This window comes from Perca fluviatilis, chromosome 4 (genome assembly GCF_010015445.1).
Source record: "Perca fluviatilis chromosome 4, GENO_Pfluv_1.0, whole genome shotgun sequence".
NCBI lineage: Eukaryota > Metazoa > Chordata > Actinopteri > Perciformes > Percidae > Perca > Perca fluviatilis.
The window spans coordinates 26,080,100-26,101,777 of NC_053115.1; the positions used below are offsets into that span (position 1 = coordinate 26,080,100).

A 21,678-nucleotide genomic window follows, 5' to 3' on the forward strand; every position below is an offset into this window, starting at 1 on the left:
ATCTTTCTCTCATATAAATAATATCCCACAATAAAACAAACAAAATTACATAAAATGTGACCATACATTTCGTGTGTGTCACACTTGCAGAATCAGTGACTTTGTTTAAATCACTTCATAAAACCCATTTTTATAGACTTGCTTTTATGATGTCTTATTACAGTATTGCCATCTTTTTATTGCTTTTATGCTTTTGTATTTATAATACATTTAGTCTTGCTTTGTGGCCTTACTGTTTGGCTTTCTGTTATATTGTCTTCTGAAAAACCTGCTTTTGGTTTGTCTGTCAAAGCACTAAACTGTTTTTTAAAGGTGTTTTATAAATAAAGTTATTATTATTATTTTTTAATATGTTCTTTTATCAGGTCCTGCAGCAGCTTTGCTTTATTTGCATTGTAATGGATCCCCTGCAGGATGAAATGAGCACAGATTCATGTCACTTGGTCATGTACAATCTTTTGCCACTACGTTTTGAACCAAAATAAGTCCAGCTTGACTCAACGATTGAGGCCTAAGATGTGGACAGGGTGTGGGACCTCCTTGGTCCGCAGACCTCCTGGTGAGTTTACAGAGCTGAGATCTGGTGAGATCATCCATGGGAGACTGTTCCACTGCTAATGAGAGGGGGGAGGTTTTCCAAGGCTTCTCATGCCTCACTGGAGGTCCTCATGTCATCTGTGGCTGTGCGGTTTGTGCTCGCAGTGATTCAGGCCTTACCTTGGACGGAGTTTTTCCAGCTAGGCCCCAGAAGGTAATGAATGAAGATGGAACATGTTTTATTTGAGGACATTCATCGTGGTAATCTCTTTAATGTAAATGAAATTCTGATTCCAGGAAGGTTTATTTGTGTGGGCTTTTATTGGGCTTTTACATTTGTTGTCCTGTTAAAGGTCTGTTTAAAACCCTGACAATCACTCTAAAGACTCACTTGAGAAAGCACTTACACTAATTTAACTCACTAATGTTTCACAGCATTTGTCGAGTATGAGATGGACCTTTTACACAGGAGTCGGTGAATGTCATACAAACCATAAGCACCATTCAGCACTCATCGCAAGATGAGCCCTTTATTATCTGCCCAATTCCTATGGCTTAACTGGAAGAGTTTCCTGTAGCAGACAATAAGCAACATCCCTTTGGACTACTGCCTTGCAAATTATGGTAGCCTACTTTATAATATTTTTAAGTTATTTTATCTAGTATGGTATAGTGATATAGGATCCCATCTCAATAACACCACCCTCACAACAACTTCCTACTAGTAGTAGGCCCAGTGACCGGTAGCACACTGTATCTAAGAATATAGCTAAGTTAATTGGCTACTTTAAAACTACACCATACATTATAGCTACTGTGCTGTAATACAGTTCACTAGCTTGCTATATGTAATATGCATCCTCTTTCTTAAACAAGTTTTCCAACAATTTACCATTGCACTTCCATAAAGTTGGGGGACTCACAAGAGATCAATATGAGGAGAATTATGCAGAAGAAGGGGGGGAGAAAAAAACAATTTTAAGAGATGGAGTGAGGAAACCAAAAAAACAGCCAAGTAGTACCCCCCACCTTCAGTTTGTAAAGCAGGCTGTCTCTTTAAAAGTTTGAGTCTGACGACCAAGCCAGTTAACCCTGATGACGTATTTGGGGTTATCTTGTCAAACTGTAAAGCTCCCCCTAGAGCCACAAAATATAGAGAATAGACTTTTCTTTTCTTCACAGCGATGCCAGCTGTATTGCCACTGTCGTGGTGCGGACTCCACCATGGAGTTGGAAGGATTTAGTTATCATCATAGTTATCGTTCTTGTTGTGGACGGCCCTTTACAGTAGTCTGTGAGGAGTAAACTAAACCATGTGCAAAATTGGTGAAATGCCCCTTTAGCTATATCTCTCCTCTGTGATCTTATAATAGTTTTATACAGTCTATGGTTGGTGTCTGGCAATTTGGTTAGATTGCTTACTTTTATGCCGTGATCTCCTCTGGCTAATTTGGAAAAGAAAAAACAAAAACGGCACACATAACGTTTTTGGGTCGATATTTGCTAAAATAATAGTCCATACACAAATAAGTAGCAAACATCAGTAAGTAAATGTAACGTTAGGAGTAATCCAATCATCATCGGTAACGTTATACACCAGAGTAATGGTGGTTACCATGGTTACCGCTCAGGCCGACAGCCGTTGGCCATCACCTCTCTGAGGATCATCAGGGTCTCTGGTCTCGTCATCCCTGCTGCTCTTTTCCTTCTTTTTTTTTTTTTGGTGTAGGGCGTTGCCTGTCCGGTCCGCGGACTGCTTCTTTCTGCTCGCTGAATGGGAGAAAAAGGGGTCTTTGCTGACGGAGGATATTAATTTGAATCTTGTTATTAGCAGCACACGGATCCTTCAAGGAAGCTGTGTTCGAATCCGTCACAAATGAGCGGTCGTGTTTTGATCGGGAAAGTGCCTCCGCTGCAGTCGATGCCAAGAGCTAGAAGGACTTTACTTTTTACGCCAAGGTAACGTTAACGTTATAGATATTTCATTCATTACGGGGTTCCGTTTAGACACATTGAACAACTTTCCCGACATTTTTAAGTTGTGAATTTTCTTTATTTGCACTCTAATATATCTCTATCGTCAATGGTTGTTTATCTGACTGTGAGCTAATAACTTTCGATTTATTCGTTGGCTTTAAAGTATGACCTGGCGTTTGACTATAACGGCAGTAAGTCATTTTACCATGTGTCGATATTCTTTTCTATGCTTTCACTACATTTTTTTTTTTGTAGCCTACTTGCATAATGAAATGAAAACACTGAAAAGTGCAGGAACGAATGGTGACAATGATTTGGCACGAGGAATTCTAACATCTGTGGAAACATTTTATTGTCGGAGGACACGGCCGTGCTGCTAACGTTACCACAGCTATCTGCAGCGGATGTCTTCACCACTTACTCAGCCATAGGCATGCACCCCAGGAGCTGTCCTTTATGCAGAAAATAGACAGTGCCAGAAGTAAACAAGCAAGATGCATTCTTCTTAAGTTACTGTGTGCTATTTCTACTGGTTGTGTAGCTACAATAGGGTAGACAGAGCAGTTCAAGCTCTAAATCTTCATAGAATCTCATGTGTGCTTGTTTTTTGTGTTCCATCTACAGTATCTTTGCAGTGTAATGTATTACATTTTGGAAGCAGCTTGCCGTGTGTGTGTGTGTGTGTGTGTGTGTGTGTGTGTGTGTGTGTGTGTGTGTGTGTGTGTGTGTGTGTGAGAGAGAGAGAGAGTGGGAGAGATGCTGTAAGATCCAGGTCTGGACAATGATTGTAAACCAATCATCCCTCTTCTTAAATCCAAACGTGTTCACAGCAACCCCACTCACATAATAGCACAGACACACAAATCAGAGAGACGCTGGAGTTGTGCCACAGAAAACAAAAAAGTTAATTGCCACCCTATGTATGAAGTATGCACTTTGCTGGTGTACTCCCACCCTCCCCCGGTCTAGATCTCACCCCTGAGAGCAGACACTTTTGGCTTGTAATATCAACAGCCCACAGGCCCCCCTGCCTCTTCTTAGGCTGTCATCCCTGTGGGGTTATTCATGGCCTTTCTGTCACCCCTGACAGAGGTGGTATTGTTCAAACATACCACAAACATCTTGGGCTTAATGTAAATCAAAATTCTTCTTCTTACTGATGGTATGTGAACGCATTTTAAAATTCTCAAATCAAACATTAATCTTTCCTTGTTCATGTCAAACTCCGCCTCTGAGGTCATGTATCTAGGGCCACAAATCACTTCACCCGAATGTTGAAGCAGAATGCTTAAAACCAAAGTGTCAGGGTAAGCTTCTTCTTTGTTTTACAACTGTGACTACAACTCGGCCACAGCCATGTGATTAAATCCATTTCTGAACGTGTATGGGCCATTTTTGTCTCGCTGTGTTTTTCTATGCAATTCCGTGTTCCATGCCTCTGCTAATTGCAGACTGCAGAGCCACAAAGATCATTTTCAGCTTAGTGAGGAAAGCAAAAATAACTAATTCAGCTCATGCAGTGACTCAGCTTCAAAGGGTCCTAATAATTTACCTTTTCCACTGAGCCACATTTTTGTGCGCCAACATAAATTCGATTACCACCTGTGGTTGCCAGTAGTAATGATGGGGAACGTAATTATATAAATCTGAGTTGGACTCGCATTTAGCTCTCTCGAGATATCATTTTTAAATTCAACATGGCATTATTGCTCTTTTTAAAGCTCATCAAAAATGTTTTCCTCTTCAATTTTAAACTCATAACTGTTTTATCCTCATCTGATGTTTTGGTTGACTGAGAGGCTACACCTCTTGTTGAACTCCACACAGTGATCTGCATTTTAAATGTATTCAAATATCATCGTGTATCTAGAGACCTGATGGCCAGTGAGCCGTTTCTTTAGGCTGTGCTTGTCTTCCTCACACGAGAGGCCAGTCTGGCAGCATCTGTTTCAGGGAGACGCAGGACTTCATCGTGGGGTGGAGGGAAAGGTCAGGGAGGGGTTAGAAGCATGTCACTCCGATTCCCCTTCATCCTGCTTCTTTAGAGCATACCAGACTGCTTTCTTAAACTCTGAGCTGTCAGCCGCCATACTTTTTATACAGCGTGATTTATCAGCATATCCTGTGAAGTTTCCCTTGAAGAACAGTTAAAGGTTGCAGTGTGTTGGCCCCTGTTTAAAAACGGCTAGCTTTGCTCTAATTGGGATTTCTTAAATTATGGCTAAACTTAAAAAATAAAAAAGAAGCTTAAAATGAAATGTCCAAACTGACCATTTTATTGCAACTGCTAGTTATGCAGCTATGAGTTCCCAAAATAAGCTCTAGTGGTTTGCTAAAAGCTTCATTCATTCCCCTTTGTAAAGTTTGTGAATGGTACATTATATTGGCTGAAGAAAGTTCCCGAAAAGCCACAGATTCTGGATTCTTCAAAATGAATGAAAAAGTTTACAACCTCTGGCACCGTAATCTAAGCTATATACAAATACCATAAAATCATTTTAAAACGTTTTGGAGCAAATACATGGCAGGGACAATAAGGGATAATGAACGCATACTTTATTTCATTAAAACTGAAAGCTCCGCTGTTGAAGCTTTGGTCACCATATGGTCTGGATGCTCCGATGGATTAGATGAATCAAAGCAGCTGCAGCCATGTTGGAATTACCTGCTAGTCTGAGCATTTGGCCACCTCCAGAGACCGCTTACTGCAGACAGATGGACGTATCACTGTTGCTGCCAGCCGTTTCTCCCTACTCCCTGCTTTACCTACGTTGTACGTTGATTCATATGGTTGCCATTTACTTGATTTTTGCTAAGTGGTCCTGCATCGTCTTGTTTCAGTTGGGATGAGAGCAGCTCCATCAGCAGTGGGCTCAGCGACGGTGACGGCGATGGCTCGGAGAACCTCAGTTCAGAGGAGTTCAACGTCAGCTCCTCCCTTAACTCCCTCCCAACCACACCCCTGGGATCCAGACGCAACTCTTCTGCTATGGTGAGCTGAAATACTCTACCTAACCATCTGTGACAATGTTTGACTTTCATTTTTTTTTTGTGAAAGCAGTGCTGAAGTTTGCCACCCAGGCCTTTTTTACTTGAAGCGTTTTTTCAATGCTGTTCTTTGTTTTGGCAAGGCCACAAAAAGGCACCACAGACCTCACATCTGTCTTTAAATTCAAACGAAAGAGAAAATTGATCTTTAAAACTGCAGAAGAATCTCTGTTCTCTCTTTGTTCTCTTCAGAAAAAATTACAAGTTACCTTTCGGTAGTTACACTGAGCCTTTAAAGCCCCTTTTCAGTCAAAAATGTGTTCTTCTGCTTATTGTTACTTCACTTGGATGTTTGACCTGCACTGTGCAGAATGATGCATGTGCAGAGTTTTACACTAGGAGGCAGTTTTGAGGATCATCTGAAGGTGGAACATTTCTCTGTGCTCACCTTAAACTTTAACACATACATTTAAGGGTACGATTTAGTGACAAATATTTAGAGTTTTTCAATAATGGAGAAGAAGTAGATGTCATTTCAAGAAGTTTCAACAAGGTAAATTAACTTTTTTTTTTCTTCAAATAATGTAAAATGTTAAAATATGTCTGGATGGAATCTTTAAATTTGATCAAACTTGTTTCATGTTCACCTTCGATAAGTGGTAGTGGTTTCTACCTTTTACAAAGGTAAACATTTCATCTTTTTGCTTACTTACAGAATGCTCACGAGGGAGGAATGAACATTAGTCTTCCTCAATGAGCCATCTGTCGCTCTATATTACATTAATAGGGTGCCAAGAAGCAGCATGCCCAATTTTGTCCTCAGTGCCACCTCCTCAACGCCCCACATGATAGTTTTTCTATTACAGTGGAGCTGTCTTACATTACAAAAATAAAGGCTCAAGCTGTCCTCTATTCTTACATTTTCTGTAATATTCTTTAATGTGTTATTTTTTTCTCTAAAAGTGTTAAATCCATAAACAGGTTTTTGTTTTCTTCTTTTTTTCCCTTCCTTTGTCTCCCTCTGCTTTTTTTTTTTTTATCTGCTTGGTCTGGGAGTCTATGTCTCCCTCCTTCCCACTGGAATGCAGCTGAGATGAAACAAAGATTACAGAGAACATTCAATTCCTTAGATAACACAGACCATGTCTGATGGTTACCCACACTGTGCCTCTTCCCTGCTCCTCTCTCTGCAGCTCCGCACTGATGCAGAGAAGCGCTCCCTGGTGGAAAGTGGACTTTCTTGGTACAGCGAGGATGGCAAAACGGTCCACAAGCTTGATAGTTGCAGCTATGACACGGGGAGTCTCAAGTCAGAGGCCCCAAGCAAGTGGAGAAAGAAGCCTCCGAGCCTTAGTGAAGATACAGGGTGTAAAGGAGAACTGAGGAAGCCTCAAAGCTTGGGTCATCCAGGAAGTTTCAAGAAGGGTCGTAATCCTCCTATAGGCGTGACCTCCCCCATAACCCATACCTCTCAGAGCACGTTAAAAGTTGCAGGTAAGATCTAATAGTATATTCTCACTTTTCATAGGTCTCTTTTTTATCAGCCTCTTCTCTTCTCTACTATTCCTCTCCTATTGAAATTTGGTTTATCTCTTCCAACTACTAAATCTATGTCATCCATTATCTCTTTGTATGCTTTATCCAAATGTAAAAAAAAAAAACGACTGTTTGTAGAGCAGCCAAGGCAGATATCTGCTTAGTGTCAAGATGAATACAGAAGTATCCCCCTTAGCGTAAGCAAGGTTTTGATTTGTGGGGGGAAAAAAATGAAAAAAGCTGCAGCTTAAAGCCCAGAGCCATGTTTCGGCAATTATCTAAAAGCCGGTTACTGTACATGTCTGCAGAGACACTGTGTCTGCCATCTGCAGCAACTAAATGTATTTAATCCCCGACAAAACATGCCATGATTAAATGAAAGGTTAAAATTGAGTTCCAGTACCAACATTTCTTGGCCTTTCGTTTTAATTTCCTCCGCTAAAGCTAAAATCGAGCTTCAAACACAAGCGATTAACATTAGACCTGATTGTATGTATGTTGGCTGCAGTTTTACAGGGGAAAAAAGATTTCCTTCACCCTTATCCTTTAATGAATCTTTCAATCTCCACGTTTGCCAGATCTGTTCTTTCACTTTAATGATCTATACAGATCAGATTTTGATTGATCATATCACTTGGTTTTATATTGGTATTATATCACTTGGTATTATATCACTTGGTTTCATATCTTTATGATATGGTTTTAAAAAAAAGAAATAAGACCCTTTTTAGTCAGAATCAGTTCGTAGGTCACATTTGACATCCTGGACACGTACATGATCTCCAAGCACAGTAAATACAGATGTTTCTTGCTAATATTGTGTCTCAGCTGTAGTGGCTGGAAGGATATATACGTTTTCTTTTTTGTGAAGGTGTCTAGTTAAAGAGAAATGATCCATGATGGTGCTGATTATCCATTCCGGTTCCAGTTATTTGAGTGGGGTTGTTTTTAATTTTTTGTTAGCCCCAAATTACTGGTTTTACTGGCCCATCAACCCATTCAGTCTGTCCATCCATTTATCATCTATCCTTCTGTTTTTGAGTAGCTTATTCATGTCAGGTTCATGGTGGCAACAGGACAAACCGAGCAGCCCAAACATTCTTGCTGCTTTCATTTAAAGACATGTAATTGTTATTTAAATTGCCATAATGGTGTTATTCAACTATACAATATCTTTCTTTATGTAGCACCTAAAAGTGAGAAGCCACTGGATAAATCCAGGATTTCCCTCAAAACTGCTGGTCTACAACGGTCTCGTTCGGACGCTGGCAGGGATCATCACGGAGAGCACCGCAAGCCCCCGTCAGGTTTAGTTAAACCCACAGCTGGAGCCTCCTTTGGCTACAAGAAACAACCAACGGCCACCGGTACCGCCACTGTTATGACAGCAGGGGGCACCACCATCTCCAGTGGCTCTGCTACTGTGGGGAAAACCCCCAAGTCCTCTGGCATCCCTGTGAAGCCTGTGGGAGGAGGTACACCGTCGGGTCGAAAAAACAGTTTTGACGCCAGCAGTGAGCAGAGCTTCTTGGGTCCCAATGCCCGAAACAGTATTCAGTACCGCAGCCTGCCTCGACCGGCCAAATCCAGCACGCTCAGCGTGATCGGTCGCCCTGCACCTCGGCCTGTCAGCGGTACCATTGACCCCAGTCTGTTGAGTTTGAAACCTGTGCCCATGGCCTCCACAGGCCCCAAGATTAAAGAGCCCAGTAGCTGCAGCAGTAAGATGTCTAACAGAACGAGCACAGGCCCGGTGAACATGACAGACCGAGAGAAGGAGAAGGAGAGAGCCAAAGCCAAGGCTGTGGGTGCCGACGGAGACTGTGGTTCTCTGAAAGGAGAGACTCAGTCCACAGGAGAGTCCACTGTGAAACTGCACGGCCTGAGACGGACCGGCAGCAGCAAATACCCTGAACTGTCATCACCCACCACACCAAGGTGTCTCATTTAAATATTACTTTAAAGGGTTGCTTTACCCAAATTACACACAAAAAACTAAGATCTTTCTGACCTCTAGTGGCATCTAGAGGTCTTATTTTTCCATCAGTTTTTATTCTCTAGTTGTATCTAGCCATGCAGGTACAGGCACTTTTTGTTTTTATATGCTCAGGATCTCTGCTTTGGCCTAATACACCACCACGATAGAACTACAGGATTAAAAAAAATCACGTTTTGAAAAATTCAATAGCAATATCTCTTTCCACAAACAGTGTCCTAGTTATTCTAAACAATCCGCAGACCTCACTATGAACCGCTTAGACTCTAAACCTTTGAGTAATTTTACAGTAATAGGAACAATGTTTTTATGGGTTCATGTTGCTGTTGAAATTTAGAGGCTGAATTCTCAAAACCTTAGCACATACAACCACAACTATCTGCCTGGCTATGAATGGCTGAATGTAGAGAAGTTAGAAAATGAACTGGGCGCCCGGATAGCTCAGTTGGTAGAGCGTGCGCCCATATATGGAGGTTTGCTCCTCGACGCAGCTGGCCCAGGTTCGACTCTGACATGCGGTCCTTTGCTGCATGTCGTTCCCCCCCTCTCTCTCACCTTTCATGTCTTCAGCTGTCCTGTCAAAATGAAGACTGAAAATGCCCCAAAAATAATCTTAAAAAATGAAAACTGAAATGAATACACATCATCCGCCTTGTTTCTATATTTCAACATCTTTTTTTTTTTTTTTTTTTTATGACTGATCCCTAGGATGCTGAACACTAAGTCTCTGGGTCGTCCAACCAGCTTGGCTCACGTGGACAAGATGAACTTCAACAGTCTCGACTCCTGTGTGACCATCCACGACCTCCCGCCCAAAGTCCCCCCGTATTCCAAGCTGCAGGACTTGGCTGGTTCCCACACCTCATCCCGCCTCACCCCCAGCCCAGCGCCTGTGCTCCACATCGATTCCCCCAGCTCCTACACCAGTGAAAGCCTGAGTCTGAGCGGATCACCGCTGCTCTACCCCAAGCTGTCTGGCATGCACCGCAGCATGGAGTCTCTGCCCCTCCAGATGAGCGTGGCTTCCAGTGCAAGGTTTGTCAGAACTGAGATCCATGACAAGGAAGAGAGGGGTACGGGAACCTGGGGAGCTGGAAGCAGGACATCCCTCAACCTCACAGATAGGTATGTCTCCTCTCGGGAAATATCTAGCATTGAGGTATCAGAGGTGTAAATGGAAAGAAAATTAGTTATTTGCGTAAAAAGCCTTTCAGTGCCACTTTTCCATCTTCCTATCAACCAATACTAGAAGAAGTCTGCATTTATCCCAACAGCTGAACAAAATGTCCAGTAGGCAGTTGGACCACTGTTTCAGTGTGAAGACATCCAACATTGGGCTATAAGTTTCTTGGCAGCAGACATACCAGCCCACCATATTTTATGCGCCTTTTCCGGGAACAGAAAGTCTGAGGTGTCATTTAGAAGATGGAGGGCTGGCTCTATCGGAAAATTTCAAGGTGCCTGTCTGTCAAGGTGGAGATGGTCTGAAATATTTCCTGCCAAAAAAAATTCACTTTTAGCCAATCCCACGCTGTGTTTGATGAAAGTGCCCAGTGTGCCAGATGGGAAAGTTGGACAATGTATTAGAAGATAAACCCTTGATATCTCTTATACGGGTGTTATGCAGGTCCTATGACAAAACTTAAGATGAATAAATTAATGATAGTGTTTATGTAAGGCTCTGAGAAGAATTATTCACAATGACTGTTTATCCTCTTCGAATAATATTTTTATTCTCTTCTTTACAGCTTGCAAACAGACAGAAATACCTTGCCGAAGAAAGGATTAGAGTACGTCCAAGCATCTATTTGAAATCTGACACTGCGCTATATCGTCATTGTTTGGAGTTAAAATGACTTTTCTTTTCTCAGACGCTATGGCTCGAGCCTGTCAGAGAGTGACGGCAAACCTGGAAGGCGCCACTCCCACAACATAGTCAGCATGACAGAGAGCGATAGCCCCCCTCAGCTGCCTTCTCCCACCCGCCCTCTCCACCCCTCCTCCGGCAAGGCTCCCCTCACCAACGTGGGTGAGTCTGCTCCATTGCTCCATTTGGCTGCCAAGTTCTAAAAACACTCACTGTTTGAGCTTTGTAACTAATGAGGTCTTTGATAAGCCATCCATCTTATTATTAAGGACAGGGATATTAAGTTCACACGGCGAGGAAAGTCTGGCATAGTTTTGCAGTTAAGAGATGTTGACACAAGTTGTCAATAAATGGATCCAGTCATGCCTGAACCATGAAGTGATGGCAAATTATTATGGTGTCAGATTTCAATACGCTGAATATTAAGGATAAGATAGGATAAGAAAAAGAAAAAGACTTGAGTTAAAGTCTGAAATATGCTGGAGATGGAGGGTCATGTCAGGCTATTTTTATCTCTTTGACTGTTGTGGAACCGTGGTGTTGCCTTTCTCTTAGTCATCAGAATAAGGGTGCTATACCTAGACTGTGTGTGTGTGTGTGTGTGTGTGTATACTTCTCTACAGAACTGCATCCTACAGTTTTATCTGTAACTTACTGTGTTTCCAAACTCTTTTATGTCTATAGTTGCCCCAATTACTAGTGGCACCCCGAGGATATCGCGCTCCAACAGCATAGGCCCACCTAGTGAGTCAGCCTGCGATCTCTATGGATCCTCCCCCCTGGGCAGCAGTATGTCCCTGGCTGACCGGCCAAAAAGCATGATGCGGTGCGGGTCTTTCCGTGAACCCGGAGATGATGGTGAGCCTGCTCAGCCGGCCCCTCTGCAGGGGAGTCGCCCAACATTGCCTCAAATGAAACAAAGCTGTCAGCACACATACTATTAATCAAAATGTCAGAACAGGAGTCTTGGTGCCTTCATTTTACATTAATAGTAAGTTATGTAAGGAGTTATAGGCTCTATCTGTGGACCAAATGTAAACAAACCAGGAGACCTTCCACCAATAATTTAAACCTGCTTTCACTCTCATATAATTTACAGGCGTTTTTATACACATTCGACCACTAGCTCCAAGTTCTTAATGTATTTCAATGCGATAACAAAGGTTTACATCAAACTCTTAACTCATGGCTGTGAACGTGCCTGTTATTGATATGTTTTAATTGTGTGACTGAGTGTGATATATTTCATTGCCTTAAGGGTTGTCAGTAGTAACAGTGATTTAATTTACGCGTTACCTTAGTCCATACCTGCCAACATTTGGTTTTCAAAATCCAGGAGATTTGTGCGGGGGCATGGCGGTGCGACCGAGGGGGGGGGGGGGGGTACTGTTGTGTAGTGTACTGTAAGACCCGCTGCGTGTTAAATGTCATTTTCCCCGCCGTGCGCTACATTAAAATCAATGCGACACACCTTACAAAAAGCGTGGAGGTTGTCGATATGACTAGGTAAGATGCATGTAAATTGTTGCGCCCAACACTGTTGAAATTTACAGATATATTTTGATTTCTTTGCGGGAACACCGCCCGCCTTCACCTGCCATTTGTGTCGGCTCGCTTTCAGGTCTGAACTTTCTACGAAGCTTGCGCAGAGATCAACTGCGCAACTGGGTTACAGGTTGCCAGGTTGAGGTGACAAACGGGTTGAAAATTGTATTGTAAATTGTAAAATTGTGTGTCATTTATTTGCGACATCCCTGATTACTAACATTTCTTAAGTACTTGGGTAACCTAGTAAATTGCTTTAAATGAAAGTTACTTTTAATATTAAGTCAAATCTCCACCTTGCCTGTTTCAGTGCATGGCTCTGTGCTCTCTTTGGCGTCCAATGCTTCATCCAACTATTCCTCGGTGAGTAGATACAGTCAAATATGTACAGTCCAATTCTACTTTACTTTTGCTGGAGTTTAATGCTTTGTGACTACCGTTTACATACTGTCCTGTGTCTTCAAGAAGCAAAGCGATCATTTAGGAAAGCTTGTACAGCCTAGAATTGTTTTCTCTAATACAGGAAAATTGCTTTAATCATAATGATTCAAGGACTTTTGGACTTTTTTAGCATGCAGGGGAACCTTGCATGCATTATATTAAGTGACTTTACAGTCTTCCCTAGTTGGTTATAAACCTCTTAGTGACCTTGTATTTCATTCTGTGATTGGGCAGTTATTCGGTACCTATTCCAACTGTGTATTCCAACATAGCAGTCTCCATAAAACTTCACTGATGTCCCCTTTACTGTGGATAAGTAGTTTTGGTAACTGCCCCTGAAGTTAATGCTCTACCATATCCTTTATTGTTCATTTGCTTTCACCATGCCTACTTTAGAATGAGGAGAGGATCCAAGGGGAGGTAAGGCCAACGAGCCATGACTCTTCAACTCACATTGTGCCTTTTCTCTGCATCATCTGTCAGTCATTTCCTGTTGAAACGGGTCCGTTCACCAGATGATGTTAACAGTGCTCAGTGAAGTCTGTGACCACGGATCTCTTAACTCAGGATCTCATAACTCATTTCATTTTGTTTTATCCCTGATACTCTTTATCCATCAGCACCACCTGCTAACATTTAGTAAAGACATTCTCAGACCTCATACAATTCCCAGTGCATGAGAAAAGTGCTCAAATCCACTGCCATCCCTTGATAAAACATTTTCTATTGGTTTGGAGTGTATTTACCCACTGTCATGTCGGTGTCTTTCATATTTTGTTGTTTGCATATTCTTTATTAAGCTAACCAAGCAAAACAACACATTCAGTTGCGGCATTATCATAATCAAAACTTTATTAACACTTCTGGCTTTTTGTCCAAGGTATTGTATACTACATTGTCCATACTACTGGGCCTTACTTTTCAATTTGTCCACAGCAAATCCGCAAGTTAAGGCGAGAGCTGGAGTCTTCCCAGGAAAAGGTTGCCGACTTGACCATGCAGCTTAGTGCCAATGTATGTATGATATATATGTTTTTTTTTAAGATTCCCTTTTGGCCTCTTTTGGTAAGCTAATTTGTTTGTGTGTTGGATGCATGCCAGAACTTTTATCAGAGTGTGATCAATCCAAAACGTAGATGACACCTCCTCTAAGTCATTGGTTGCGTATGAAATCGCATACTCTGCACTAGAGTTGCAAAATTCCGGGAATTTTCAAAGTTGGAAACTTTCCATGGGAATGAATGGGAATAAACTGAATATTTTTAATATTGCTTGTTATAATACTGTTGGTCTATAATAGGGAACTTAAATGTAGTTTGAATAAAAACCATCTTGCAGCATAATCTTGGTTAAAATAACCTGATTTAATGCAACTTCAGTTGAATGTCCCCCCAATGACATGCATGCACGCAGTAATCAGGCTACTATATACTTGCCAACATTTCCTTTTTAAAATACGGGAGTTTTTTTTTTTTTTTTGGGGGGGGTGTAATACATAACCCATTGCTATTAACCTGTGTGTTAATTGTATAGCCCACTTGTCCTTGATAGGCTGGAAACAATAGACAGTGCTGATGGTTAGCTTAGCACGCATATAATCAGAACTATCGTAAATCAAAGGCAGTATGCTAGCTACCTTCATATGTTAAGCTAAAGGTCAATGGTTTGGGCTACTACTTAGCCTACTGCAGGGCTATTAGGCCACACCCACCGCACAGATCATTTCATCAGAGCATCAGATTGAAGCTGATTGCAGACAGTACTGCATTTGAGCCCAAGGAATTGGAATGTTTCCAAAATTCCCCAACTAAACTTTTCATGGAAAGTTTCAGAAATTTTACTTTCCACCCCTTTGCAACTCTACTCTGCACTACATTCTCAATTTGGATACTATCGTTCAACATACTTTTGTGTAACTAAACAGTAGTGTGTATCTTTTCGGACACACTAAGCTGTCATTTTCAGCGTAACTTCCTGAGAACCTCCTTGCCGTTGGAAACGCGTAAGCATGGTAACCCCTGCCGATCTCAGCTTTAGCGGGCATTGCCAGATAATGCTAAAATTACTGAAATAGGTAAATAACTAGACTAACAGTTGTTTAAATATGTATATATATTAAATATGTAGAAATGTAAATTAGAGCGTTATTGACGTTCCAGAGCTGCCTTGGTTGCGGTCCGTTTGTCTGTTATAAACATCATTACTACGGCATTGCGTTGTGGGATGCTTATGCCGGCGTAGTGTCCAGTGTGCACACTGTACTATTTCATCGGAAATAGTATGCAATTCACATACTACTGGTTTCATACTAAGATTTCGGACATACTAAAATATCTCACATACTGTTTTACAGTCCTTCCAGAAAAACAAGGAGTTTTTTTGAGATTGTTGCGGGCAAAAATCCTTGATTATGCGGCACGTTTTCTTAAAAAATGCAATGGAATATGCGGGATAGTTCTGCAATTTTATGCGATGAAATTGCGGGAACTTGCAAAAAATGCGGGATCTTGCAAAAAATGTGGGAACTTGCAAAAACTGCGGTTTAATGAAAAAGAGAAGAAAAGGTGATTTCCCCAAAGCCCTGCTTTGTTTAAACTTAATTTCCAAAAATAGTTTAGATATTCAGTCATTGCAATAAGTAAACAAATAAGATACAACAATATATACAAATAATATAATATTAAAGTAAAAATAAAAGTAATAGTCTAAACAGACGGAAATAAGATACAAAAGAGACAGACTTTTCAACCTTCAACACCCTGCTTTTCGATGATGGTCACGTAATTACGTCACTTCATAACGTTCCCATGGCAACAGGGGAAAATGGCTGCTCTTGTGTGAAGTACGGCTGTGTCTCAAACCGCACACTTCTGTCAGTATACTGCTAACGTACACTGACCACTTACTGCCGTAGTACCCACTTTGGATGGTTAGTGTTGTCCCAAACGGAACACTTATGTTAAAACACTTATCGGAAATGACGAGTGGTCGGCTCGCCCCGCTGCCTCTGAAAATCTGACGAAAATCTCTTAAACTGACCTTTGTTGATCTGAAATGAAGACAGATTCAGCAACTGCATGACCTATTTCTTGCTTAAAATGTTTTCAGAAACACGTTTCAGTTAACTATTTTTGTAAAATTCAAGATCGTATTCTGAACGAGCCGCCATTATGCTCTGTTGTGAAATCCGGGAGAAGCCAGACCCATGTGACGCGTTCGTCCAATCAGCTGCCGGTCGACATCCTTGGTCCCTCCCCTTTCCGCTGCGTAGTCAAGATGGCACCCTTTTAGTGCGCGTAGTGTCCATCGTGTCTGTACGCGATCCGTTCTGCACATGCGCAAAACGTTCGCGCATGCGCTGTTGTACGAGGATTTACGACACTGCACGATCTGTTCCCCGCTTCCAGTCGACAGCCAAGCTAACGTTAGTTACGCTTCCGGTCGACAGCCAAGCTAACGTTAGTTTAGCTAACAGTTAATTCGGCTAACCGCTAGCTGAGACAGCACGTAATAACTTTAAAAGACCCTCAAAATAAAACGTAAAAATAAACGTTAACATGTATAACAGCTGTTACGTCAGTTGTACTTTACTTGTGCTCATTTAAAATCCAATCACTCAACACTTGTCTTTATTGTTATTACTGTAAAGTCTTAATGTAGCTGTAGCCTGCTTTTCCCATTAAGTTTGACTTAACGTTATTTTAGACTGAATCTAGCTGTCAGCTAGCGGTTAGCCGAATTAGCTGTTAGCTAAACTAACGTTAGCTTCCTGTTGGAGGCTAGCCATAGGCTAGCGTGGAACAGATCGTGCAGGTCGTAAACAGTAATATCTTGCGCATGTGCAGAACGTATCGTGCAGGCAGAACGGATCGTGTACCGACACATCGTTCCCTATGTCAATGATCGTTCCACACTGAACTTTTTGACCGTTTTTAGGAGGTCATCCGGGTACTTTCAGTGCACTGACTTTTTGCTATTTCTGTTATCTACACTATATACTTAAAACTAAGTGCTTGAAGTGTGCAAGTAGGCGGTTTGAGACACAGCCACTGTCTATGGTGAAGTAAACGCAACATTTTTTCAACTTTCTGCTAAGATATATATGTGACTTTTTTGCAACGAAAATGCAGGGATTATGAAATTATGCAAGCACCGCATATTTTGCACGGAAATCTGCAATTTATGCGGCGAAAGTGCGGCATATTTGAAAAAATGCGGCCCTCGCATGAATATGCGGACTTTGGCTGATAATGCATTGAATTATGCGATCGCATAATCGCGTTTTTCTGGAGGGACTGGTTTTAGGCCGTTTACACACTGGATGCGTCGCGCGAGCGTGTGAGCTGCGTGGCGTTAACAGGTTAGAGCTTACACACTGCCTGCGTGACACGCGCGTATCAGGCGCGGGTCGAGCTGCGCCGAAAACGCGTGCCTGCTAGAAATAGGACCGACGCCTATTTTTCACGCGACACGCAAGCATGTTGGAAGCGTTTCCAGGAAAAGATGTTTATATGTCGTTTAGACACGAATATATATTAATAAAGGACATGTTGATGTTTGAAAGTCTCTAGGTTTTGATATAAATGTAATAAAAAAAAAACGATTTTCTAATATTGCCCCTGTCAATACAGAACTAAATATTCTGTAGCCTATTTTGCCATCAATACTGCCGACGTTGTCTTTGCTGTAATCAAATCAGTATATATTTATGTTTAACATGGTATTTCATTTTATCAATGGGAAACATACATGTGTCCAGACAAGGCTAGCAGCAGCAGCACCGCGTCAGACACACGTTTCTGGTGTGTAAAGACAGAAAAATCCACACAGCTGACATGCAACAGAAACGCCACGCTCACGCCACGCAGGCAGTGTGTAACCGGCCTTAGCCTCTAAATAGCATGTTAGTATGGAATTTCGGACCCAACCATTGAGTTTGTACCCCACAACTAACTGAGATACAGAAACCCCTTTTTACAGCTACATCTAATATCGGCCCTGCATTTTTGTGAGGGGGAGATGTGGGGAAGATATGGTGCGAATCCCTGCTCACCTAAAAAAAGAAGAGGATCACTTGGATGACTCTGGATGTTGAGGCATAACTCTGGCCTCGGTCTGACTTGCGGGGAGTAAGGACAACCAGTTGCAACATATCTAGGATCTACCAACACAAGCTTTTTTAAATTATATTTTTGAGCATTTTATGCCTTTATTTGATAGCTGACTAAGAGTAGGATGATGACCGTAAACGAAGGGAAAGCAACATACAAAAAAAGGTCCCCAGTTGCGGTTTATGGTTGGCTCCCTAACCACTAAACAACTTTGGCCTTACAGCAGACATGCCATATTTCCAGTTCTTTCTGCCACTCACATCTTTCCACTGTTGCTATAATCCTTCAGCTTTGCGATCTTGATACACCCATTTAACCTTAACCCTTAACTTGCTTTTAACTGATTGAACCACCTGAAAACATTTCGGCCCCTGCTTCTTCTCACCCTGCAGCTTCTAAGTGCTTGAGTCTGGCTTTTTCCATCACACTCAACTTTTACTTTAACACCACCTCACCAGTGATCCTGATCTAATAGACAACCAGTATGAACTACAGTCTCCTATTGCACATTTAACCCACTGCCGTTGCTGAACTATCAACTAACCTGGGCATTTTGAACATACTAAGTCAGTGTTTCTCAAATGGGTGTCTGTGTACCCCTAGGGGTACTTTGGAGTACAGCAGGGGGTATGTGAGATTCCTTTTAGAAATGTTAATGTCAAATGTATCGGTTATGCATAATTCATTATGGATTGTTAATTAATTAACGTTATGGATTCTAAACATCTGAAGTAACATTTAAGTGTGTTTCAGTTACAAGCTTGTTAAGTAAATCAGACACTAATGGTGCAGAGCTGTACCTCTTTATATAGCCTGTTTTTCTACCAAAAAGGCTTTGCACTCGTCAGGGGGTACGTGACTAAAAAATATTTCAAAGTGGCGTACATTATTGAGAAAAGTTTGAGAACCACTGTACTAAGTGACTGTTTATGTTTTTACTATATAGTAAGTTTGATCCCACGCCTAACGCCACTGTCCCTCTCTTTTACGTTCTTGGACGTATTGACTGCTGGACTCGCTGCTTCCCCCTGCCTGCCTCCCGCTGACCCGCACCTTTGGATGCTGGGTGTAGCAGCTAGGCCAGGTTTGTTGGACTGTTGCTTCCAGAGAGCTCTCTGCATGATTGTGAGTGGACATCAAGCTGACGAGTTGCTGTCATCCATTGGGCTCGTTGCGTGGAACAGCTGACCTCATCGCCAACCTTGAAGCATGTTGACATTTTGGCAACTAATTATTAATTTTCTTTCAATTATCTATTAATCTGTTCACTATTTTAATTTTCAATTCATTTAGTGTCTGAAATGTCAGAACAAAGTGGAAATAATCAGCATGATTTATTAGAGCCCAAGCTGGTGTCTTTATATCACTTGTTTTGTCTGACCAACCGTTTTTTTTACAATAATTTTACAATGATACTGTATCTGAGGATCTGCTGCGAAAACAGCAAGCATATCAAGCATTTGCTTGATAAATTCCTCAAACGATTATCAAAATTATTGTCTATTCTTTTTTTGGTAAATGACAAATTAATTTACCAACTATTTTTCTCAGCACCAGTTTCTGATGATTCCTGTTAGTTTTATTTAAAGGCTAAAAAGATACCGCAAATATGAACCTTTGGGATACAACTTATAGACATTAGAGAGAAATGCAGTTAAACATATTGGACATAGGACTTTCAGGTGATGCAACACACTTTAAAGCTGCTGATAGGAAAAGGTGAATAGCGGATTGCATTTTCTATTGAATCGTAAAGACTGTTACAACCCCCTGAAAGGCTTGCTTTTACTAGGTCAAGAACATCATTCAAACAGATGCATACGACTTACAGTTTAAAGAAATACCAAAGCAAGCTTACCCACAAAAAGAAATAATGAAGGGAGTGATAGGCTGGCCATGTTTAACAAAAGAAGGGAACACACTCAGACCCACCACACAATGTGCTTTCAGACCTAGACACGATCAAACCAAAATAAGAAACTAAACCCAACAAAAATAAAGCCACTAAAAGAGGACTATCTGAACCATCATTCCAACAAATCATCATGTAGAAGTTGTCTTTATTTCTTAACATATTCATTATGATGGTGTCAGACATGGCTTTTAGAAGATTTCTAATGATTCTCTCCATCATCAGGCAGAAATAGTTCGAGACATCCTAGCCTAAATGTTAAACATGCTACTTGAGGTTGACTAGATTTGTCCCTCAGCGCAGCATCACTTTCCTCCCTCATCACCATTACCCTAATGTCCTCTTTCATCTCTGACATCATCCACAGCTGTCCACTACTCCATCCCCTCCTTCCTCTTCCAGCAGAAGGAGAAAGCCATTTTCTTGTGAGGCTGCAGACCGATTCCATGCAGCCGGTGACTCATACCTGTCTGCTGTCTCAACCCCCCCACTCTCTCTCTCTCTCTCTCTCTCTCTCTCTCTCTCTGCCTCCTTCTAACTCTGTGTCTTCCTCTAAAGGCTAATCTGGTAGCGGCATTTGAGCAGAGTTTGGCGCTGATGACGGCACGCCTGCAGACCCTGTCGGTCTCCTCGGAGCAAAAGGTATCTATCACGATATCAATGACTGTTCCTGTGACGTGTGTGGCAGTTTGCATTTATTATTTAACCGTGACCCTTAAGGAAACAAGCCATGAATATCATTCTAAAGAAATAGTGTCACTGCATACTGTACTCAACAAATACATGATGATGATGATAATGATGATGAAACATTAGACTGATCATGGTTGAACTGCTTTATATTAGATCCCGTCAGTGAAAGAGAAGCTACCAGGGGACATAGTTGTCCTGGAAATGAGTTGTGAGTCAAAGGTTCGTATAGCAGGATTTCCATTTTGTCATCAGCCATTGAACACAACCCCCGTCATCCGTGTTTTGAAGCAGATAGACATTCCACAATCCTCGGTTTAGAAGAATGTTGGTTCAGTTACCAGACTGTAAGCTAGTATGAACACATTGATATTTTCCTTTTTCAGGACTCTGAGCTCACTGAGCTGAAGGATACCATCGAGGTTCTGAGGGTCAAAAACACAGAGGCCCAAGAAATCATTCAGGGGGCTCTCAGTAATCCAGACATCACACCTAAAGGTACAGAATGTGCCACGGATGTACAAAAACCAGACACGTGCAAAGATGAAGGTGGGACTTTTAAAAAGCTTCCCCTCCCGATATTCAGTGTGCTCTTTTTTTTTTTTTTTTCTTATTTTTTTCTCCTGGAATGTAGAACTGCTGATCAAACGCCAGAACTCCTCAGAAAGCATCTCCAGCCTCACCAGCAACACCAGCCACACCAGCCACTCCAGCCACTCTAGTCTGGGTAGTCTCAAAGAGCAGGAGGCCAAGAAGAAGAAGAAAAAGGGCTGGGTGAGAGAGCGCACACAGGCAGAATCTAGAGGTCCCACTGGATTTAGAAATACTATTTTTTTATTTTGCAGTGGGTTATGAATCAGATGGGTTTTTTTTCAGTTCATTAGTGAAAGGGATGAAAGCCATTTAATTGAACCATTCAGCTTGTCTGGGTTTGTAATTGGTCAATTGGTAATTTGTCATCAATGTCAAATTCATCAAACTTTGAGCACATTTGGTGATAGTTGTTGTTATCAAATTTCAAGATTTAAGATCCAAGGATTTTTTTGCTCATAGTGTACAATGTGTGCAGTGAAATGCA

The 21,678-nt window shown here is 41.6% G+C and overlaps 1 protein-coding gene across 16 annotated transcripts in view; it reads left to right on the top strand.

The window, feature by feature from the left end:
• nav1b (neuron navigator 1b) overlaps nucleotides 1-21,678 on the top strand; it is an 80,423-nt gene that overhangs the window by 46,349 nt on the left and 12,396 nt on the right. For 7 of the 16 annotated variants that reach the window (XM_039798777.1, XM_039798776.1, XM_039798779.1 and 4 more), the window contains 15 exons: nucleotides 5,356-5,506; nucleotides 6,696-6,996; nucleotides 8,226-8,976; nucleotides 9,743-10,159; nucleotides 10,783-10,824; nucleotides 10,906-11,063; nucleotides 11,586-11,759; nucleotides 12,757-12,809; nucleotides 13,284-13,307; nucleotides 13,824-13,901; nucleotides 19,074-19,082; nucleotides 20,469-20,552; nucleotides 20,757-20,822; nucleotides 20,987-21,098; nucleotides 21,235-21,374. In XM_039798777.1, coding sequence (XP_039654711.1) covers nucleotides 5,356-5,506; nucleotides 6,696-6,996; nucleotides 8,226-8,976; nucleotides 9,743-10,159; nucleotides 10,783-10,824; nucleotides 10,906-11,063; nucleotides 11,586-11,759; nucleotides 12,757-12,809; nucleotides 13,284-13,307; nucleotides 13,824-13,901; nucleotides 19,074-19,082; nucleotides 20,469-20,552; nucleotides 20,757-20,822; nucleotides 20,987-21,098; nucleotides 21,235-21,374 — 2,560 coding nt within the window. The remainder of the gene's footprint in view (nucleotides 1-5,355; nucleotides 5,507-6,695; nucleotides 6,997-8,225; nucleotides 8,977-9,742; nucleotides 10,160-10,782; nucleotides 10,825-10,905; nucleotides 11,064-11,585; nucleotides 11,760-12,756; nucleotides 12,810-13,283; nucleotides 13,308-13,823; nucleotides 13,902-19,073; nucleotides 19,083-20,468; nucleotides 20,553-20,756; nucleotides 20,823-20,986; nucleotides 21,099-21,234; nucleotides 21,375-21,678) is intronic. The other 9 variants (XM_039798785.1, XM_039798786.1, XM_039798792.1 and 6 more) reach the window with 6 other exon arrangements.